Genomic DNA, 22,558 nt, shown 5'->3' with positions numbered 1-22,558 from the left:
CTGCAGACAGTTTTTCCGGGTCATGTGGCTAGCATGACTAAGTCACTTCTGGCAAACCAGACCAGTGCATGGAAACACCGTTTACCTTCCTGCCGGAGTGGTACCTATTGATCTACTTGTGCTTTGACGTGCTTTTGAACTCCTAGCTTGGCAGGAGCAGGGACCAAGCAACGGGAGCTGACCCCATTGCGGTGATCCGAACCACCGACCTTCTGATCAGCAAGCCCTAGGCTCTATGGTTTAGACCACAGCTCGGGGAGATTCTCAAGGGCCAGGTAAACAGGTTTGGAGGGCCACATTCTGATTCCGGTCTTGAGGTTCCCAGTCCCTGAGATAGACACTCTGATCCACCTTTCAGGGCTCTGATCATTTTTTAAATCACTCTTAATATCTAAACTAGCCTTGATAATAAGTGGGATTCTCCTGGCTCAATTGCTTTGTGTTTCCTCTCTGCCCCAGGTTTGCATTTGCCACAAGCTCTGCCTCGATGCGAAAAGAGCACATCGAAACCATCTGCACAAACGCTCTGGCCGGGAAGCAAAAAAGCAAATAAGGTCCCGAGGTGTTTATCCAGGAGGGCGGAATAATAAATCATCCCTGGGTTTCTCTGGCACGGCGGACGAGGCAGCAGAGACCACAAGCCGGGATACGCTGTGCCCTTGTGGTCAGCCCATTACGGGAAGGACAGCCCGTGGGTTGGAGAGAAAATGGGCAAAGCAGCCCAAATTATTTCAGCAGGGCGTGGGGAGGAGAGGATGAGCATGAATCGGGTCTGTGTCAAATGGCCACCAAGAACTTTTGCTGGCCTTAAGAACATTGCTTAAAAAGCAGAGACATCACCTTGCCGACAAAGGCCTGTATAGTTAAAGCTATGGTTTTCCCAGTAGTGATGTATGGAAGTGAGAGCTGGACCATAAAGAAGGTTGATCGCCGAAGAATGGATGCTTTTGAATTCTGGTGCTGGAGGAGACTCTTGAGAGTCCCATGGACTGCAAGAAGATCAAACCTATCCATTCTGAAGGAAATCAGCCCTGAGTGCTCACTGGAAGGACAGATCCTGAAGCTTAGGCTCCAAGACTTTGGCCACCTCATGAGAAGAGAAGACTCCCTGGAAAAGACCCTGATGCTGGGAAAGATGGAGGGCACAAGGAGAAGGGGACGACAGAGGACGAGATGGTTGGACAGTGTTCTTGAAGCAACGAACATGAGTTTGACCAAACTGTGGGAGGCAGTGGAAGACAGGAGTGCCTGGCATGCTCTGGTCCAGGGGGTCACGAAGAGGCGGACACGACTAAACGACTAAACAGCAACATCAAGGACCTGCTGGATTAAGCCAGCGGCCCATCGAGTCCAGCGTCCTTGCTCTCACAGTGGCCAACCAGATTACCTCAAGGGAAAGCTGCAAAGCAGGATCCGAACACAAGACCCCCAGTGTTCAGAAGCATTGCTTCAACCGTGGAGACAAGAGCAGAGTCGTGATGGCAAGTAGCCATTGGTAGCTTTCACCTCCATGACCTCCTTACCTCTCTTGCCCTGATTTAGCCACTGTGAGCCATGGGACAGTCACTTCCAGACTTGATTATTGTAACTCGCTCTACGTGGGGCTGCCCTTGAGACTGACCCAGAAACTCCAGCGGGTGCAAAATGCCGCGGTGAGACTCCTTACAGGGTCCTCGCTGCGGGATCACATTCACCCAGTGCTATACCAGCTGCACTGGCTCCCGGTGGAGTACAGGATCAGGTCCAAGGTGCTGGTTTAAACCTTTAAAGCCCTATACAGCCCAGGACCTTCGTACCTACGGGACCGTCTCTCCTGGTATGTCCCACGGAGGACCTTATGGTCTTCAAACAAAAACATCTTGGAGATCCCAGGCCACAGGGAGGTTAGGCTGGCCTCAGCCAGAGCCAGGGCTTTTTCGGCCGTGGCTCCGATCTGGTGCAACGCTCTGTTGCAAGAGACTAGGGCCCTGAGGGACTTGACATCTTTCCGCAGGGCCTGCAAGACAGAGCTGTTCCACCAGGCCTTTGGCCAAGGCATAGCCTGACCCCCTCCTTCTGTAATCCTCATAGAACTCTAGCCCAATGGTTGCCATTAATTTGATTCTGAATTGATTTTAGAATGCTATGTTACTTTTACTGTTGTTAGCTGCTCTGAGCCCGGCTTCGGCTGGGGAGGGCGGGATATAAATAATTTTTTAAAATTATTATTATTTGTCCAATCCTGTTTTAAAGCTACTCACGTTGGTGCCCATTGCTACCTTCATGTGGCAGTGAGTTCCATAGTTTAACAAGCCCTGCTTTGGAACGGTATGTTTTAAAATGTGTCCTTTTAAACCTCTCTTTTAATCTGATCGTAATTATGTTATATATATATTCAAGAACCTACGTGTAATGGCTATGAGTTACTCATGCGTAAGCTGGTGCCTTTCTCGGTTAGTTTGCCTTGTTAAACCTTTCTGACTGCACAGCCCTTGCTCATCGCAGCTGCCTCAGTCGCTGGCAGAATCCGTCAGTGGGCATTTCTTGAACCATAAAAGTTGTTTGACACCCAGTCTCCTCCTCCTCTCACTGCGCGGGAGTCTTCTGCGCAGGGAAGGCGTGGGTAGCGGAGGACCTGGGCTCTTCTCACTGATGTCCAGTGAAGAGTCCTGGAGCCCTCTCTCCTATTCCCCCATCTGCCTCCCTTTATCCCTGGTGTTGCGCTGATTAGCTTCCCCCTCTACTGAGCTGTTTCTCCCCCTGCTGCTGGGTCCTTCGCCAGCAGAATCTGTGAGCCTCCCCTTCGCCTCTCGCTCTGATGTCAGTTCCCTGACATCACGCTTAGATATGCATATGCTTTATGCAACTTTCTGGATGTATCGTTGATTTTGTACTTATTTTCAATATGTTCTGGCTAGTAAAGCTGGAATCCGAATTATGGGTCTGGGCAATTTTTATTCCAAAAGGAGCCAGTTTTTATGCACCCAATTGCTTCATGCTGTGAAATTTTAATATCTTACTAAAAAGTAAGGGGGAATGTCTGTGCGTCTTATGGAGCGAATGTGTGGTTCATGGAGCTGAATTGCCCAGGGGCAAAAAGCAGACCATTTTTTTTTTTGAAACAGGGAAGTGGGTGTTGAAACAAAGCCACTGATCATTTGCTGATTGGGGAGAGAGATAAGGGATGCTAGAGATAAAGGAGGCTGCCTGGGAGGGGGGAGGTAAAGACAGCAAGCTTGCAAGGAGAGGAGACAGGAAGACTAAAGCAATGAGGAGAGAAATTAGAAGAAAAGGAGGAGCAAAAAACTGCTCCAGCTAAGGAAAAGACACTAAGGCAAACAAGAGGGAAGGGGGTGTTGAAAGGAAGCAGCTGATCAGCAAGCGATCAGGAGGGAGATAAGGGAGGCTAGCGATAAAGGAGGCTGCCTGGGAGCGGGGAGGTAAAAGCCCCTGGATCCTCAGGATTTTTGCATTGGGTCACCCCAGATTCACCATCAGATCAAATAGCATGTCCATGGTTACAGCCTGCACCAAAAAAACCAAGCATCCACTGTTTCGTGCGGCCGCAATGGTGCAAAAACTTGGTTAAAAAGCACGGATCCACATGGATTCTCAGGATTTTTGCATTGGGCTACCCCAAACTCACCATCAGATCACATATCATGTCTGTGGCTACGGCATGAACCACAAAAACCATACATCCACTGTTTCGCTCAGAATATTCCCCCCCCCTTGTTTTCCTCCTCTAAAAACTAGGTGCGTCTAATGGTGCGAAAAATATGGCACCCTTAAAACCATCTCACAAGTCTTTCATTTTGAATCAGCGAATGGCAGGCAGGCAGGCAGCTGCAGAAACCCGGGAGGCAGAAAATAACTTTCGAGACTGTGAAATAATGTGTGCCCACACACTCGGGGGGCCTGCAGACAATGAGCCTAAGTCCTCGAACCTATTCCTATTTTCATCCATCCGAGGTGATGCTTTGCCCTAGCAAATAAGAGATTTATTTATTTGGGGAAGGAGGCAGGACGGATAGGACGGACCCGAGCTAAGATGGAAACAGTTGAGCGGCACCCAGAATAGCCACGCTGCAAGCCTGGAAGTTTGCTGTTAATAACAGGCTTTTGTGAAACGCCTCCTTCTCTCTCTGCCTTTTCCGCAAAATGTCCCTTCTTCCTTTCCAAACCGTGGTCAACACACAGGCTCCTAATTCATAAAAAGCAACGGGAGAAGGGGGTTGGGGGTTGGGTGGGGGCCTGGACGGTCCAGGGCTGCTTATTTCTCTTCATCCCCTTCCAGGGCCAGATTTTGGGGTGGGCACCTCATGCCCACCACCGAGGTCGCGACGTCATGTTTACCTACGTCTCGAGAAACACACGGCGTTTGGGGGTTTCCTGTTCCTCCGGGATGCCTTTCATCTGGGAGCTAAATTTAAAAAGCAAGCAAGCAAACCGCAGCCTTGTGGGGACAAATTTTTCTGCTCTAGTTTTTTTTTTTAAAAAAGGAAAAAACCACAAGTCTTTCTCGGGTTTTCCCTCCCTGGAAACCTGAGCCAAGTGCTGTATATGGTAAACGTACGGAGGGCTGGAAAATGAGTCGATACCGCAAAAGCTAGAGGTTCTGGGACATGGGGAGGTGTGGCCCTCCTCTCCTCTCTATGTGGCCCTTGATGACAGCTCCTCCTCGGCCACACACCCCTCTCCCTCCACGGGCCAAGCACCCCTCACTGCCCGTTTTGCACCCTTCTTGAAGCCAGACGGCCACCTGCAAGGGTTTCTTTAGCAGAGTTTCCCTTCCAAGTCTACAATTCCATGATTTGATGAGTGTTTCCGCCTTTCCTGGAGCTCCAGTTGTGCCTCTTCCTTGCTTGGACAGATGTCCATGTGAGAGTTGGTGCAATAATTGGAGCTTCAGTGGGAGAAGGAAGCAGGGGGGCAGTCTCTCCCCCCTGAGAGTCTGCAATAATTTGTGGTCTACAACCCCAAAAAGTAACGGAATGCGTTACTTCCGGGTTTCGCCGCTCGCACATGCGCAGATGCTCGAAATGACGTCACGCGCATGCACGGAAGCAGCCAGGGGGTGACACAGCCAGGAATCCCCCCAATCACGCGGGGGCTCCAGCCGTGAAACCACAACCCCACCTCTGCTGAAGGGCGGAAGGGGCTTAAACAAAAGGAAGAACTTTCTGGCAGTCAGAGCTGTTCGGCAGTGGAACGGTCTCCCCTTGGGAGGTTGTGGACTCTACTTCCATGGAGCCAGCGTGGTGTATTGGTTAAGAGCGGTGGACTCGTAATCTGGTGAACCGGGTTCGCTTCCCCGCTCCTCCACATGCAGCTGCTGGGTGGCCTTGGGCCAGTCACACTTCTCTGAAGTCTCTCAGCCCCACTCGCCTCACAGAGTGTTTGTTGTGGGGGAGGAAGGGAAAGGAGAATGTTAGCCACTTTGAGACTCTTTCGGGTAGTGATAAAGCGGGATATCAAATCCAAACTCCTCCTCTTCTTCTTCTTCCATGGAGGTTTTTAAGCAGAGGTTGGCTGTCCATCTTTTCATGGATGCTTTCGCCGAGATTCCTGCAAAGCGGGGGGTTGGTCTAGTGAGGGCCTTTTGGGTCCCTTCCAAGTCTACAATTCAGATTCTTGCACTTATTTAAGTCCTCTCTTGCTCCCGAGTCACTCTTCCTTCCCCCTCGAGGAGGAGCCATGAGGACCGAGCCTCAAAAACGGCTCTCATTTGGCTAATTAAGTGCTTTCGTTCACGATTAAGACCTGGAGAGAATTACGGAAAGGCCACCAAAGTTTTACGGGAGATCTGTGCTCCCCCAGGAACATCACAAGCAGGGCGGGTGGAGTCAGTACAATTTTACGAGCCCCTCGGTTGAAGCAGCTCCACAATGGAATCGATTCCATGTGGCTCCCCTCTTAAATGGGGGTTTGGTTTCTGGGTCCTCCCCTCTCTCCTTATTAGGAGGAATAAGGTTTCCATTGGAGTAAATGTTGGCGGGTATGTGAGAATTTTAGGGCAAAAGTCAGAGGCGCATGAAATCTGGTGTGTGTGTTCAAACCCATGTATTAATCCAGGAGGTATGAATTGCCGTATTTTCCGCTCTATAAGACGCACCAGACCAGAAGACGCACCTAGTTTTTGGAGGAGGAAAACAAGAAAAAAAATATTCTGAATCTCAGAAGCCAGAACAGCAAGAGGGATCGCTGCACAGTGAAAGCAGCACTCCCTCTTGCTGTTCTGGCTCCTGGGATAGCTGTGCACTCCATAAGACGCACACACATTTCCCCTCACTTTTTAGGAGGGAAAAAGTGAGTCTTATACAGCAAAAAATACGGTAGGTCGTCCTGTTTGCAAAATGTGGACTGAGTAATATTCCTGCTCTCCGATAGTTCCATTCCTGGCTATTTGGGCTTCGTTCAAGAATGACAGAGACTGTTTTGCTTTCCTTCATGATTTCAAGATCGCAAGCGACCCGGACTCTAGCATCTGGACATTGTACCCCCACCCCAAGAAACCTTGCCGCTCCTTTACGTCCCCGTCTGTAAAAGTTATTTTGCAAGTGATTTCCATTGCAAACCATGGAGATATTTCCCTGTCTTCTGGGGATCATTCACGTCCTTTGCCAGACTGCTTATTTGCAAGCTGAGGCTTTGTATAACTTACATAAGAAAGAAAACTTTCTGGTTTTGTGGAGAGACGCTGACAAGCTGATTGTTTGCCCCTTTTTCTTTAGAAGGGTAAAAGTTGGGACAGCGACCGCCGTTCTGCTGGAATTATTTTGTCAGCTTTTGCTGCCGCCTATCGAATATGAGCTTATCTAGTCCCATTAACATCGATAGGTTTTTTAAAGGCATTGGCTGGAATCTCTTTGTTGAATCTGTGAAATATACTCGGAGTCCAGAGTGGATTTCATGCTCTTTATTCAGCTCATAGTGGAGAGGAGGAATGGAAGTTCCCCCAGAATGTCTGCTTTATTTACATTATTTACACAATGGGCCCCACAGGATTGGCTAATTCCGGGATCAGGTTGTGGATTCACTTTCACCTGGAGCTGGATTGGGTGGCTCCTGTGGACCTATCAGGCTGCTGCATTCTGGGTCCTATTGTTCTAGGACCAATGAGACTGCTGCATTCTGAATCCTATTGTTCTAGGACCAATGAGACTGCTGCATTCTAAATCCTATTGTTCTATGACCAATCAGACTCCTGCGTTGTGGATCCTATTAAACTCAGTACATAACACCCTGGCTGAGTTAAAAGTTATCAGAACATAGTGTATGCAACAACAGCTGAGCGGGTGCTATTTGCCCAAAGATGGGAGGATAAATTACCTACAAAAGAAGAATGGTTGATGTAGATGGTGGACTATGCTGAAATGGAGAAAATCAGACCCAGGAAATCAGAGATCAAGAGGACGATAGATTTAAAAAACAATGGGGAAATTTTATAAGTTACTTGAAAGAATTAAAACAATTAAAAACATAGGCGGGATTAAAAACAATTAAATTAAACAGGATTAAATTAAATCAAGCAGTTTAATTAAGCAGGAACAATTAAATTAAGCAGGAGTAAACAATTAAAAACATAGGCAGGATTGTAAAAAAACAACAACACTTGCAATGAAGCGAGAATTATGGTTACAACTGAGTTTTAAGAAAATATGGAGAAGGGCCTTCTCGGTGGTGGCACCCGCCCTGTGGAACGCCCTCCCACCAGATGTCAAAGAGAAAAACAACTACCTGAAATTTAGAAGACATCTGAAGGCAGCCCTGTTTAGGTAGGCTTTTAATGTTTAATAGGTTATTGTATTTTAATATTCTGTTGGAAGCCGCCCAGAGTGGCTGGGGAAACCCAGCCAGATGTGTGTGGGATAGATAGATAGATAGATAGATAGATAGATAGATAGATAGATAAAAATGATACGATGCAGTTTGAAAAGAATATTTAGGGAAACCTTGGAGGGGTGGAGGGAAGTCTTGGGATTCTGAGAATCCAATTTGTAAAATGATTATGATTTAAGTAGGTCAGTATTTATTCATTTGCTAATTCATTTCTCTAATACCTTTTCCTCCTTGGAGGAAAAGTTCAAGGTCCACGGTTCTCTTCTGCACATTTTATCAGGTTCGTGGGGTCGGGTGGGGATTCGAACCCTGGTCTCCCAGGTCCTAAACAAACACTTTAACCATTACACCACCACTGGCTCTCAGGCAAGTAGGGAGACTGGTTTTCCACCAGTATCTAAAAGTGGAGGTGGTGGTTTCAGGAGGCAAGACCCATCGGGGTGGCCCTTTTCCCTCAAACCTCCTTGAGGGACATCTTAGAACGATAGAATCATGGAATTGTAGAGTTGAAGGGGACGCCAAGAGTCATCTAGTCAAACCCCTTGCAATGGAGGAATCTCAGCTAAATCATCCAACATCTGCTTAAAAATCCCCAAGGATGGAGAGTCGAGACCCTCCTCAGGGAGACCTTTCCCCTCTCAAACAAATCTCACTGTCAGAAAGCTTTCCCTCTTGGCTGAAAGGTCTTGCACAATTGCTTTTGCTACCCATTTCCAGAGCCACCTTGTCTGTGTTAATAAATCAGATTGCATCTTAAAGCTAAAAAAACGAAAAAAAGGGTCTATGGAACACTCCAAAGCCACTTCTGAACGTTTTGGCCAAGTGTCTGTACAGTCTCTTAATTATGTATGACTTCATCTCGCTCATTAAAACTAACAGGACACAGACCCCGGGCCTAAGCGGACCTGACAGCTCTTACAAGCTTGGGAGCGCGGTTGGAAACAACATCCGATTTCTACAAACACTCTCCCACTCTTTGTTCAAAGCCCCTCTCCTAGCTTGGCTTTCCTTCCAGGCAATTTTCACCTTCTTTGTGGCCCTTAAGTGGGAAATCCCTTCCCTTCTCTCTCTCTCTCTCCCTCTCTCTGTTCCAAGTGTGCAGCAAATTCATTGGAACCCTTTTACAAAATCAGATCTGTTGGACAGCTCAGATCTTTATTATTATTATTATTGTTGTTGTTGTTGTTGTTGTTGTTGTTGTTGTTGTTATTATTATTATTATTATTATTATTATTATTATTATTATTATGTGTTCTTATGCCACATATGTATACATTATCATATTACATTACAGGGCATATTATAATATAATTTTCAACATGTATTCAAAGTTTATATACCAAATTTATGTACCTAAAGAAAGAAAAAACAAAAAACAATGACATGAAGCCATTTCAAAATAGTATTTGTAACAACACTACGGACTTCCCGTCAATTTCATTGTATATTCTTTTTTAAAAAATAAACGAATGTACTCTTATTATTGTATATTTCTTTACATTTTATCTAATACATTCCAATATCAATATGTACCCTTAATCTTGTTTCTCAGCTCAATTTCTCTCCAACGTCAATCGAATGCTAGCATAGATAGCGAACCTTTACTATATTTTTGAACATATATCTTATATCTATCCTATTTTTCCATAATTTTTTGTTTTGAATTGCCTCTCAGGCTATTTGTCAACTGCGCCATTTCAGCAAATTCTTGTAGTTTATTATGGCAGTCCGTTATTGTCGGGGCTACTTCTTGCTTCCACCCATTTGCCACCAAAGTCCAGGCTGCAGCCGTTGCATATAAAAATACCTCTCTAGAGAGAGTGGACAGCTCAGATCTAAGGTCCTGCAAGCAGATTTGGCAAGCTCTGCTGCTCTGAACGACAGAGCTGTCCTGAAATCAAGGTGTTCACATTTGTCCCCTCGTCACCTTTGCCTCTGTCTCTCTGCTGATCTAGGATTCCTAGCTCTCAGCGGCTGCTTCAGGGAAACAAAATAAAAAAATTCCTTCCAGTAGCACCTTAAAGGTAAAGGTAAAGGGACCCCTGACCGTTAGGTCCAGCCGCGGACGACTCTGGGGTTGCGGTGCTCATCTCACTTTATTGGCCGAGGGAGCCGGCGTACAGCTTCTGGGTCATGTGGCCAGCATGAATAAGCCGCTTCTGGCGAACCAGAGCAGCGCACGGAAACGCCGTTGACCTTCCTGCCGGAGTGGTACCTATTTATTTACTTGCACTTTGACGTGCTTTCGAACTGCTAGGTTGGCAGGAGCAGGGACCGAGCAACGGGAGCTCACCCCGTCGCAGGGATTCGAACCGCCGACCTTCCGATCAGCAAGTCCTAGGCTCTGTGGTTTAACCCACAGCGCCATCTGCGTCCCCTCTATGGGAGTACATTGTATTTAAAATGGGGTATCAGAGTTTTTAGGGGGTTAACCAGGCTGAGATAGCTGGGATAGCAGGCTTGTTGGGTTTTGAATGTTTTATGCAGATTTTTCAATTTCGTTGTTCTGTATAGGACAGTGACAATAAAGATTATTGTATTGTATCGTATGGAACAACCACTGCTCTTCTACATCAAAGTTGTCCATTTCTTCCGCCGCGAGATGTGTGAGCCTGGGTGCAGTTCACACATCTTGCACTTGCACTGTTTATCTACTTGCACTTTGACATGTTTTCAAACTGCTAGGTTGGCAGGAGCAGGGACCGAGCAACGGGAGCTCACCCCATCGTGGGATTCGAACTGCCGACCTTCTGATCGGCAAGCCCTAGGCTCTGTGGTTTAACCCACACCGCTACCCAACTAAGTTTGTTATTGGTATGAGCTTTCATGTGCAAGAAGTGTGCATGCACACAAAAGCTCATACCAATAACAAACTTAGTTGGTCTCTAAGGTGCTACTGGAAGGAATTTTTAAATTTTGTTTCAACTACGGCAGACCAACACGGCTGCCTACCTGCTTCAGGGAAGACTCTTACTCTTAGGCTCATGGTTTCGAGTCCCCCATGTTGGGCAAAAAGATTTCTGCATTGCAGTGGGGTTAGACTAAAAGTCATTTGTGGTCCCTTCCAGCAAGATGATTCTGCAAATGTGGGTTTTAGAGCGCCCCCCCCCAACATGGGCACTGCTGTGTCTTCCTGTAGGTCTACTCCGAGGTCAAAAGTACAGGAAAAAGCACCAGAGGTGGGAGGGAGTCTCAATGAGGTGCTAATTGGCTGATGTAATGAAGATCCACCAGGATGCAGTTAAAGTGGGTGGGATTCTGCCCATATGGAACAGGAATCCTGAAATAAGCAGAAAAGGCTGTGCAGCGTGTTTTCTGGACACACATGCACACACACAAGAACTTTTGTTTTTGGAAAGGGATGTTTTCATAACCATGGGACCCAGCCTCGTCCCAGAGCGACTCACAGCTAGGACTGTAAAGGGAAAACTGCTTTCTGGGTGGCAAACAGGGCTCTCCGTGGTTTCAATGAAGAGCAGCTGCAGTATTGACAAGGGACTGAGAGTTTGTCACAAACACAGACACACGCACACACACCCTCTGCAAACTGACACACACTCTCTCTCTCTCTCTGGCTCCCTGCATCTGGCACCCATTAAACGAAACTCGAAATAGAAAATATATGCGCGAGACTGAACCAGCCCTGTGGTGGGAGTGGGTGCCTGGTAATTTTGACAGATGGGGACAGACACACGCAATTTGGACCCCTAAATACATCAGATTGATGACTCTTGGGGAAGTGGAAAGCAGCATTTGGTTGCCAGCTGACTGGGGGAAACGGCCGGGTCTGCTCTTGTGTCATTAACAGCATCTTCATCTGCAGTGACTGAGAGGCAGCATGATTTAGTGGTTATGGCATTGGACTAGGGGTCTGGATTCAAATCCCCACGATCCCCGGATAACTTCTGCAGGTAAAAGGTAAAGGGACCCCTGACCATTAGGTCCAGTCGTGGCCGACTCTGGGGTTGCGGTGCTCATCTCGCTTTATTGGCCGAGGGAGCCGGCGTACAGCTTCCGGGTCATGTGGCCAGCATGACTAAGCTGCTTCTGGCGAACCAGAGCAGCGCACGGAAACGCTGTTTACCTTCCCGCCGGAGCGGTACCTATTTATCTACTTGCACTTTGAGGTGCTTTCGAACTGCTAGGTTGGCAGGAGCAGGGACCGAGCAATGGGAGCTCACCCCGTCGCGGGGATTCAAACCATCGACCTTCTGATCGGCAAGTCCTAGGCTCTGTGGTTTAACCCACAGCACCACCCGCGTCCCTAACTTCTGCAGATGAGGCTGCTATTAGACGTGCAAGCTGATTTCTTTTTAAAAGGCAAAAAGTTTGCAATCTGAACCCCCCACGAATGATTCTGGACATTGTCTGTGTATGCCTGTGGACAACTCTGCCATGATTGCTTGAGTGTGCAGTGCACTCAGGAGAGAGGGAAAAGGCAGAGAGAAGAAACTGTGTATAGCTGTTGACACCCATCTCTCTCGAAAGACATGGAGTGAGCCTTTTTTTTGGGGGGGGGGTGAAGTCAATCTGCTGCGTTAACAGCACCAAACAGACCTCCCCGGGGTGCAAATCTGGGCAATGTACATGCTCTCCAAGTCTTCCAGGTAGTGGGAAGAAACTCAGCCCCATCCATAGCTGAACAAATATCGGGCACCCCCCAAAGCAGCCCAGTTCATTCCTATGAGGAAACTTACTGGCCAATCCAGTCTGTGTGGGAAGGTTCAGGGAGGCAGGAGAGGATATATTGTTTATTAAAATCCTTCCCAACCTGCGCTAGCAGGACGCGGGTGGCACTGTGGGTTAAACCACAGAGCCTAGGGCTTGCCAATCAGAAGGTCGGCGGTTCGAATCCCTGCGACGGGGTGAGCTCCCGTTTCTCAGTCCCTGCTCCTGCCCACCTAGCAGTTCGAAAGCATGTCAAAGTGCAAGTAGATAAATAGGTACCGCTCCAGCGGGAAGGTAAACGGCGTTTCTGTGAGCTGCTCTGGTTCGCCAGAAGCGGCTTAGTCCTGCTGGCCACATGACCCGGAAGCTGTATGCCAGCTCCCTTGGCCAGTAAAGCAAGATCAGCACTGCAACCCCAGAGTAGGCCACAACTGGACCTAATGGTCAGAGGTCCCTTTACCTTTACTTAGCAGAGTTTTACATTCCCCTTTTAATCATGTAGCAGATAGCTGGTTGCAGGCTTGTTTAAGCCCCTTACTATTAGATTCCTGGTAAGTCCCCTTATATCCCTCTTAAAAGAATAAACACACTACAATCTTGTATAAAGTACATAAAATAAGTTTCCTCACATCATCAGTTCACAGTTGGATCCCCTAAGGCAGTCTTAGTTGCAAAGTATATACATGTGGGTCCACCCCATATGGCAGGGGTCAACAACCCTTTCCAGCTGTGTGCAGGTCCACTATCCCTCAGACCGTGTGTGTGTGTGTGTGTGTGTGTGTGTGTGACACTATATTTTGAAAAAAAATATGAACAAATTCCTATGCCCCACAAACAAGCCAGAGATGCATGCTAAATAAAAGGACACATTCTACTCATGTAAAAACACCAGGCAGGCCCCACAAATAATCCAGGGATGCATTTTAAATAAAAGGACTCATGTAAAAACACGCGGGCTGGATTTAGAAGGCGATTGGGCCGCATCCAGCCCCTGGGCCTTAGGTTGCACCTGCCATATGGGGATGGTCCCTTTGTCCTCTGTTGGCTGAAAGCTAAAAAGCTGCTGGTCCAACAATGGAGGAATCAAAGAGAGTTGAAAAGAAGGAAGTGTGCTGCGTGCCTTGCCCTTTTGTTACCTGGGCAGGTAAGGTCACACCCACCTCTAGTCACATGCTAAAGGAAGGATGCTCCAAGCCAGGAGGAAACAGGAAAGTTTTCGAGTGGCTGGAACAAACATTCTCCTGCATGTCCACTCTAGGAAAACAAGGAATGTTGTACTTGACTGCTACTTATGTATCACATCCCACAGTCCGGAGGAGAGAGGCTGACTCACCTTGCAGTTTGGGTCCTTTGGCCTTTAGATGGCGCTCACACTTGGCCTTGGCTTTGAGCAGCAGGAAGATCTGCTCCTCCTTTGTCAGGACGTCGTCCACATCCTCCTGTAAGGAGACAGAGCAAAGCGAGGTCAATATCACTGATATGTCTGTTGCTGCAAGCAACAGTGAGAAACAGCAGGGCCCAAGAGACCCCCCCATGCCCGCAGTACTGTGTTCAGATCATTTAGGTTGGGGAAATGGCTACGAAACCACCAGAGTGGTGCAATTTTCAAAAGACGACTGTATTGCAACAGGACTAAACGTTAGGTTCTGCACTTGGGCAGGGATAACCAGGAGCAGAAATACTGGACGCCAGGCTTATCTGAGCAATAAATCTTCTTCAGAAATACACGATGGGGGATACCTGGATTGGCAGCAATACACGTGAAAAGGATCTAGGGGTCTTAATGGACCACAAGCTCAACACGAATCCACAGTGTGATGCAGCAGCAAAAAAGGCGATTGTGATTCTAGGCTGCATCGACAGCAGTCTAGTACCCACATCAAGGGATGTCATAGTACTCTGGTACCTTGCTTCTCAAACGGTTTAGTTGTCGAGCAAATTGGCTCCCGAATTCCGCAAAACCCAGAAGTAAGTGTTCCAGTTTGCAAACTTTTTTCGGAAGCCAAATGTCCGACGCCGCTTCCGCTTGAGTGCAGCAAGCTCCTGCAGCCAACCAGAAGCCGCACCTTGGTTTTTGAATAGTTTTGGGAGTCGAACGGACTCCCGGAATGGATTAAGATCGAGAACTAAGGTACCACTGTACTGCTCTCTTCTGCCTTAGGCAGACCCACACCTGGCATACTGTGTCCAATTCCTGCCAGTATAATTTAAGAAGGATGTTGACAAGCTGGAAGGTGCGCAGAGGAGGGAGATGAAGATGATGAAGGCTCTGGAAACCAAGCCTGATGAGGAACGGTTGAAGGAGCTGGACATGTTTATCCTGGAAAAGAGGAGGCTGAGAGGAGATATGATAACCGCCTTCAAATATCTGAAGGGCTGTCACATCGAAGATGGAGGCAAGCTTGCTTTCTCATGGTCTGGAGGGGAGGATCCAAACCAATGGATTCAAATCACAAGAAAGGAGATTCTGACTAAATCCCAGGAAGAACTTTCTGACAGAAAGAGCTGTGGCATGAACTCCTCAGAAGGTGGTGGAGTCTCTTTCATTGAAGGGTTTTTTTCCAAGCTGAGGTTGGATGGCTTCTTTAGCTGTGATTAAGCTGCCTGGTTCTTGGGAGAAAAGCAATGGCAAACCTAGACAGCATCTCAAAAAGCAGAGACATCACCTTGCCGACAAAGGCCCATATAGTTAAAGCCATGGTTTTCCCAGAAGTGATGTATGGAAGTGAGAGCTGGACCATCAAGAAGGCTGATCGCCGAAGAATGGATGCTTTTGAATTATGGTGCTGGAGGAGACTCTTGAGAGTCCCATGGACTGCAAGAAGATCAAACCTCTCCATTCTGAAGGAAATCAGCCCTGAGTGCTCACTGGAAGGACAGATCCTGAAGCTGAGGCTCCAAGACTTTGGCCACCTCATGAGAAGAGAAGACTCCCTGGAAAAGACCCTGATGTTGGGAAAGATGGAGGGTACAAGGAGAAGGGGACGACAGAGGACAAGATGGTGGGACAGAGTTCTCGAAGCTACCAGCATGAGTTTGACCAAACTGCGGGAGGCAGTGGAAGACAGGAGGGCCTGGTGTGCTCTGGTCCAGGGGGGTCACGAAGAGTCGGACACGACTAAACGACTAAACAACACAGTACCAAGTGGTCACTGGATAGCTCAGTTGGTTAGAGTGTGGTGCTGATAAGGCCAAGGTTGCAGGTTCGATCCCTGGATGGGGCAGCTGCTTCTTTCTGTTATTATAGAGGGTTGGTCTGGATGATCCTCAGGGTAACGCCCAACTCTATGATTCTATATGATTGTTTGGGACAGAGTTCCTCTATGATATGCTAATATCTATCTTCTATAATATATTCCTTTATAGGGATCATACCTACAAATCACAGGACAGTAGAACAATGGAACAACAAGCAAATGAGCAGAACAAAAGCTGCAGGTGTGACTGAATTTTAGACAGCGGTAGAATCACAAAGAATAGTGGCTCTGTGGAATTGCAAGTTAATTATACCCCCTTTGACATTTCAAAAAGGCCCTGCTCTTTTGGGTTGGTTCATATGCAGATAGATGCCAATGCAATTGATCTAATTAATCCGCTAAAGGGCAGGCGTGCAATCAACTCACAATTCCTGAATCAGACGACAACTTCTAACGGCCAATTATAAATAATGAGAACACAAAGGGGTCCCTGCCACGTTTCACACCTGGTCACTCGACACCCCGCGCTGATCCGCTGGCAGGGTTGCAGCTCGTGATGAAAAACGGCTGCGGAGGGAAAAGGAACAAGTTCCCTGTCTGGATGTGACTGGTGCAGAGACAAAACCAGGGGGTTGCTGTTTCATGAAACCTTTGCCCCCCCAAAATCCCTCTGCCTCCACATTGGAGCTCTTTGTCAGTTTGTATTTCTTGGTGCAGAAAGTATTGATCTGATGGGTAGAGATCTTTCCTATTCTACTTAATTCAAGAGGGTTCTGGAAGGCTCTCTGCGTGAAAGAAGCAAGCAGGTGGTTCATGATGTTTGGGTTATTCCTTCGGAGAAGCTGAGTACAGCTGCCTTAAACAGGTTTTGTTATCTCTTTTGTCAAAGTCATGCTGACTATGATAAGGCCATGAGGAGCCTTTCTTTCTATCTCTCTTCCTTCTGGTGTGGTGTTCTGCACATCGTATGCTTAGAGTTAAGGTTTTAGTCGCGTGTCAAGGTCCTCAAGCCACCCCAATAAAACACAGTTCACACAGAATTTTTGTTTAAGGGTTTTGGCATAATTTTGGCCACAACTTTATTAAAATACAAAAATGTGAGTGGTTGCTTAGGCATTGGTTGCGACTATCTGAGGCCGCACGGGGACAGACTGACATTCGCACGCCCGCGAAAGTCAGAAAGTTAAAAAATTTAGGGGAGAAAGATGGAGCTGGGTACCATGCCCTCACCTCTCCCTAATGCTCCCAGGGGGTCTTGCGTGGCCCTAGCCCCTTGACAGGGGTTCAGACAAGAGCATGGTGAGCCACTGGATTCTTTTAACAGAATACTCTTGCAGCAGCAGCATTGGAGGGGCAGGCACAGCCAATCCATGCCCATCCACCAACCAATTCATAAAACCAATGCCTAACCGCAACCTTACAAGTTGTGACAATTTGCTACGCAATACACGGGTGATGCTGTGGGTTAAACCACAGAGCCTAGGACTTGCCAATCAGAAGGTCGGCAGTTCGAATCCCCGCAACGGGGTGAGCTCCCGTTGCTCGGTCCCTGCTCCTGCCAACCTAGCAGTTCGAAAGCACATCAAAGTGCAAGTAGATAAATATACCACTCCAGCGGGAAGGTAAACGGAGTTTCTGTGCACTGCTCTGGTTCGCCAGAAGCGGTTTAGTCATGCTGGCCACATGACCCAGAAGCTGTACGCCGGCTCCCTCGGCCAATAAAGCGAGATGAGCGCTGCAACCCCAGAGTCGGCCACGACTGGACCTAATGGTCAGGGGTTCCTTTACCTTTAGGCAAAAACCAAACGGCACCAGCCAATCAGCCAAATGGACAAAATTCCTACCAGGCCCCTTCCCCCAAAGCAGATGACCCCATGACAGGCCTAGCAAGGTCAATGCAAACAACCCTATATATAGGGAGGGTGGGAGAGTGATCTGATGCGCGCAGCGAAAAGAGGAAGCTCAACGCTGCGCACAGGGAATATATATACGTTTTGGCTGCCAATGACAAAATGGCAACATCAAATTCTCCCCGACGACAAGAGGAGCCCAATCGCAATGGTGGCCAACTAACTTTTACCAGCCCAGCAACAGTGGGATATCTTGTTAGACTCCACTGCAACATGTGCTCTCCATGAAGGGGAACACACTTTATTGTAAGTTGCAGCTTCCTGTCTGCCGCGGGTCAGCTTCGGACATACAGTGGTACCTCTGGATACAAACAGGATCCATTCCGGAGCCCCGTTCGCATCTAGAAGCAAACGTAACTAGCAACGGCACGTGTGGGCATGTGCACGTCGCTTTTTGCTGTTTCTGTGCATGCACATGATGCCGTTTTGAGCATCTGCGCATGTGTGAGCGCTCCGTTACTTCCGGGTTGCCGCAGAGCGCAACTCGAACACGCTCAACATGAAGCATATTCAACCCAAGGTATGACTGTACGTCTCTTGTTCTCTTGCGCACTCTCCAACGGGGTGAAAGGGGGGCTGCAGGCTTCGCGCCCCCCAAAAGGTTCAGGAGGGCTTCCTGAACCTGTAAGGACCTGCTGCGATGTCGAAGGGGGACCCTAAGACCAGACCGTGAGGCTCGGGAAGGAGCCCTCAGACGCACTTTACCAGCGACCCTCCCCTAGATGAGAAAGCCCAATTTCGGAGCGACCAGGTGGTGGAGCTTTCATTGAACACCGATGTGCTCAGATACCCGGCTAGCAGGCTTAAGAGTTTACAACCTTTAGCCTAAATTAAGAACTGAACTGAAGATTGAAGGATGTAAAATATAACGACGAAAAAGCTAACCGGAGCACACCTGTCTGAAGAATAGTCAGGGCAGTTAAGCTAAGAGGAACAGGAGATCAACCCCGATGTAGTCTGGAAACGTACGCTTAGTGTTAAGGTTTTAGTCTTATTATAAGTTATTGTAAGTTTAAATTACCGTATTTTTTGCTCTATAAGACTCACTTTTTCCGTCCTAAAAAGTAAGGGGAAATGTGTGTGCGTCTTATGGTGCGAATGCAGGCTACACAGCTATCCCAGAAGCCAGAACAGCAAGAGGGATCGCTGCTTTCGCTGCGCAGCGATCCCTCTTGCTGTTCTGGCTTCTGGGATTCAGAATATTTTTTTCTTGTTTTCCTCCTCCAGAAACTAGGTGCGCCTTATGGTCTGGTGCGTCGTATAGAGCAAAAAATACGGTAAGTCTGCTGCAACTGGATTTCTTATGGACGGTGCCAATCCTGAATGTATTGGATTTGTGACCATTATTCTCATTTGCCTTCAGTAGCAGTAAAGCTCTGCTGGATGAAATATCAATTGCCTCTGGTCTGTTTGTTTTTTTGAATCCTGCACCACGTTTTTACTCTGCTAACTATACAGTGGTGCCCCGCAAGACGAATGCCTCGCAAGATGGAAAACTCGCTAGACGAAAGAGTTTTCCGTTTTGGAGGTGCTTCACAAAACGAATTTCCTATGGGCTTGCTTCGCAAGACGACAATGTCTTGCGAGTTCCTGCTGTTTCCCCCCCTTTCCCCCTTTTTCTAAGCCGCTAAGCCGCTAATCAGCTGATCCGAGCAGCAGATAAGCTGCTAAAAGCAGCCAAAAGCCGCTAATAGCGCTAATCCGCTAATCCTTCAATGGGCTTGCTTCGCAAGACGAAAAAAAACCGCTAGACGAAGAGAATCACAGAACGGATTCTTTTCGTCTTGCGAGGCACCACTGTATGTCCGAATTCTGCTCTGGATCAAGATTGAGTAGAATTTCAATGACAATTTTGGAGCGCATTGGAGAGATGCATTTGGCTCCTTTACACGAAGGAACATCAGAAGCTTACTCAGCCTACGGAGAGATCATTCACAAATTTAACAACTCTGTATGTGGTTTACAAAATTCATTAATATAATGTGTGACGCTTCGACACCTTCTAGTACATGAAATCTCAAATAATATATACCAGGCACATCCAACTTCCAAGAGACTGCGATCTACTCCAACTATAAAAAAACTGGCAGTGATCTACCCATCAGATCTACCCAACCAGGGACCTCCTGTGATCAAACAGTAGATCATGATCGACTGGTTGGACACCCCTGATATATACAATGCCAAAACAATGGTGACACACGCAACTCAAAGCCAAACGGTCCAAATATTCCTGAAATAAGTCCATGAGAACAACTCTCTGTGTGTATTCCCAATTCAATTCCCAACGACGAGATACTCAGATTTGAAGCTCTACCCACTAGACCGCACTTCCTCCTGATTTCCTTTCCCCCCAGGAGAATGGGAAGTGGATCTAAGCACCCAGGCATGTGCCTGCTGCACACTCTTTACGGATTAGGAAACAATGCTCATGTCTGCAGCCTTTAAAGGTGTTTGGGGCACCCTACTAAAGCAGTCATCCCCCCTCTTTCAAGGCTGGCAGCGGGGGAACCTTTTCATTGCCGTCCTGATAAATATAGCGCAAGACGGCAGCTGACGACAGGCTCCCAAAGGAACATCTCTTCCCCGCTGCCTTGGAAATACCGGCGGGGTTAAAAATATATTTTTTTTCTTTCTGGGGGTGGGCATCTCCCTTGTAAATCGCCCCGTCTGCCACCAGGAATTCTACCTCCCAGATGTCCTTTTCCCTCCATCAACAACACCCCAGCTAAATCCCCCAAACAAACAATGACACGCGGGCGATGTTGGAAGTTGCCGCCTCGGCCAGTTCCTCTCGGTTCCAAAAAAAGAGATGCTGCTCCTGGGGTATAAGGGTGGATCTATGCACAGGGAAAATCCCACTATAAATAAGTCAGAAATTAGATTAGAACAACAACAACAAAAATCCCTATGGAAAAAGCGTATAAAAATTTCCTGCTCTCTGGCGCCATCTAGTGTTGGATGTTTATAGCACATTCAAATTGTTGTTTCTTTACTAACGTAGCTGAACCCTAGGTTGGAGAGAGTGTTTATATTGTGATTTTACGTTGTGAACCACCCTGAGAGCATAGAATTGGTGTGAGAGCATAGAGGTGTCAAACCTCACCTGGAGTACTGTGTCCAGTTCTGGGCACCACAATTCAAGAAGGACACTGACAAACTGAAACGTGTCCAGAGGAGGGCAACCAAAATGGTCAAAGGCCTGGAAACGATGCCTTATGAGGAACGGCTAAGGGAGCTGGGCATGTTTAGCCTGGAGAAGAGGAGGTTAAGGGGTGATATGATAGCCATGTTCAAATATATAAAAGGATGTCATATAGAGGAGGGAGAAAGGCTGTTTTCTGCTGCTCCAGAGAAGCGGACACGGAGCAATGGATCCAAACTACAAGAAAGAAGATTCCACCTAAACATTAGGAAGAACTTCCTGACAGTAAGAGCTGTTCGACCGTGGAATTTGCTGCCAAGGAGTGTGGTGGAGTCTCCTCCTTTGGAGGTCTTTAAGCAGAGGCTTGACAACCATATGTCAGGAGTGCTCTGATGGTGTTTCCTGCTTGGCAGGGGGTTGGACTCGATGGCCCTTGTGGTCTCTTCCAACTCTATGATTCTATGATTCTATGAATTGTGGGGTTGGATGGAATCCTGAGGCTCATCTAGTACAACCCCTGAAATGCAAGAATATGCAGCAGTACCATACGGAGAATGAACCTGCAAGCTTGGCGTCATCAGCACCATGCTCAAACCAACTGAGCAACGGGTATAGGGTGGTATACAGATTTAATAAATAAATAAGTGAATAAATAAATAAATTTATGCAAAAAAAAAAAAGTCCCACAGTAATCACACACAGAGGATGCTGCCTTCTCTAGAGTCAATGCACCAGTATAGCTAGTTCAGTACAGTGGTACCTTGGTTCTCAAACTTAATCCTTTCCAGAAGTCCGTTCCAAAACCAAAGCGTTCCAAAACCAAGGCGCGCTTTCCCATAGAGAGAAATGCAAAATGGATTAATCCGTTCCAGACTTTTGAAAGCAACCCCTAAAACATCAATTTAACGTGAATTTTGCTACCTAACGAGACCACTGATCCGTAAAATGAAAGTAATAAATAATGTACTGCAGTCACACAATCCATCGATCAATCAGTAGCTGAACTGGGTTCCACACAGTCACAAAAACAAAAACACAAAATAAATAGCAAAAACAGACTGACCGCAGCATAACACTCAAATCGGAAGACGTTTGACTTCCGAAGAAAGTTCGCAAACTGGTACACTTACTTCTGGGTTTGCCACGTTTGGGTTCCAAGTTATTCGAGTACCAAGATGTTTGAGAACCAAGGTGTCACTGTATTGTCTATAAAGGTAAAGGTAAAGGGACCCCTGACCATTAGGTCCAGTTGTGGCTGACTCTGGGGTTGCGGCACTCATCTCGCTTTATTGTCCAAGGGAGCCGGCGTACAGCTTCCGGGTCATGTGGCCAGCATGACTAAGCCACTTCTGGAGAACCAGAGCTGCGCACGGAAACGCCGTTTACCTTCCTGCCGCAGCTGTACCTATTTATCTACTTGCACTTTGACGTGCTTTTGAACTGCTAGGTGGGCAGGAGCAGGGATCAAGCAACGGGAGCTCACCCCGTCATGGGGATTTGAACCGCCGACCTTCTGATCGGCAAGTCCTAGGCTCTGTGGTTTAACCCACAGCATACCCGTGGGTCAATCTTGCCCCCCCGAGGCCGTTTCCCCAAACCACACCCACCTGTCAATCAGCTGATAAGTGCTGGGTGACGTCACCCAGCGGGCAAGATTCCATCCTGCGCCAGTTCCCCCGCTGGGAATGGGTGTTTGTGCACAGTGCAGCTGGAGTAGCCGGGGTTAAACCCTGCTCATGCCCGTCATCAAGAGATGTGCAATTGTGAAACATCTTGATTGGCATTGTTGTAAACAAAAATTGCCCTTTTCCCTTATG

General features: G+C 47.6%; 1 protein-coding gene and 1 long non-coding RNA gene across 2 annotated transcripts in view; both read right to left on the bottom strand.

Annotated features, from left to right (window-relative positions):
* LOC309515087 overlaps window positions 1-22,558 on the bottom strand; it is a 211,293-nt gene that overhangs the window by 49,579 nt on the left and 139,156 nt on the right. The gene's annotated exons all lie outside the window — the stretch shown is intronic.
* PTH1R (parathyroid hormone 1 receptor) overlaps window positions 1-22,558 on the bottom strand; it is a 148,661-nt gene that overhangs the window by 43,771 nt on the left and 82,332 nt on the right. Inside the window, exon 2 of the mRNA XM_082192458.1 lies at window positions 13,823-13,928. Within this exon, the coding sequence (XP_082048584.1) occupies window positions 13,823-13,928 (106 nt within the window). The remainder of the gene's footprint in view (window positions 1-13,822; window positions 13,929-22,558) is intronic.

The sequence above is a fragment of the Podarcis vaucheri genome (assembly GCF_965113315.1).
Source record: "Podarcis vaucheri genome assembly, chromosome: 12".
In the NCBI taxonomy this organism is placed as follows: Eukaryota; Metazoa; Chordata; class Lepidosauria; order Squamata; family Lacertidae; genus Podarcis; species Podarcis vaucheri.
The sequence above is the reverse complement of the archived record's forward strand: the minus strand, read 5'-3'. Positions and strand labels throughout refer to the sequence as shown.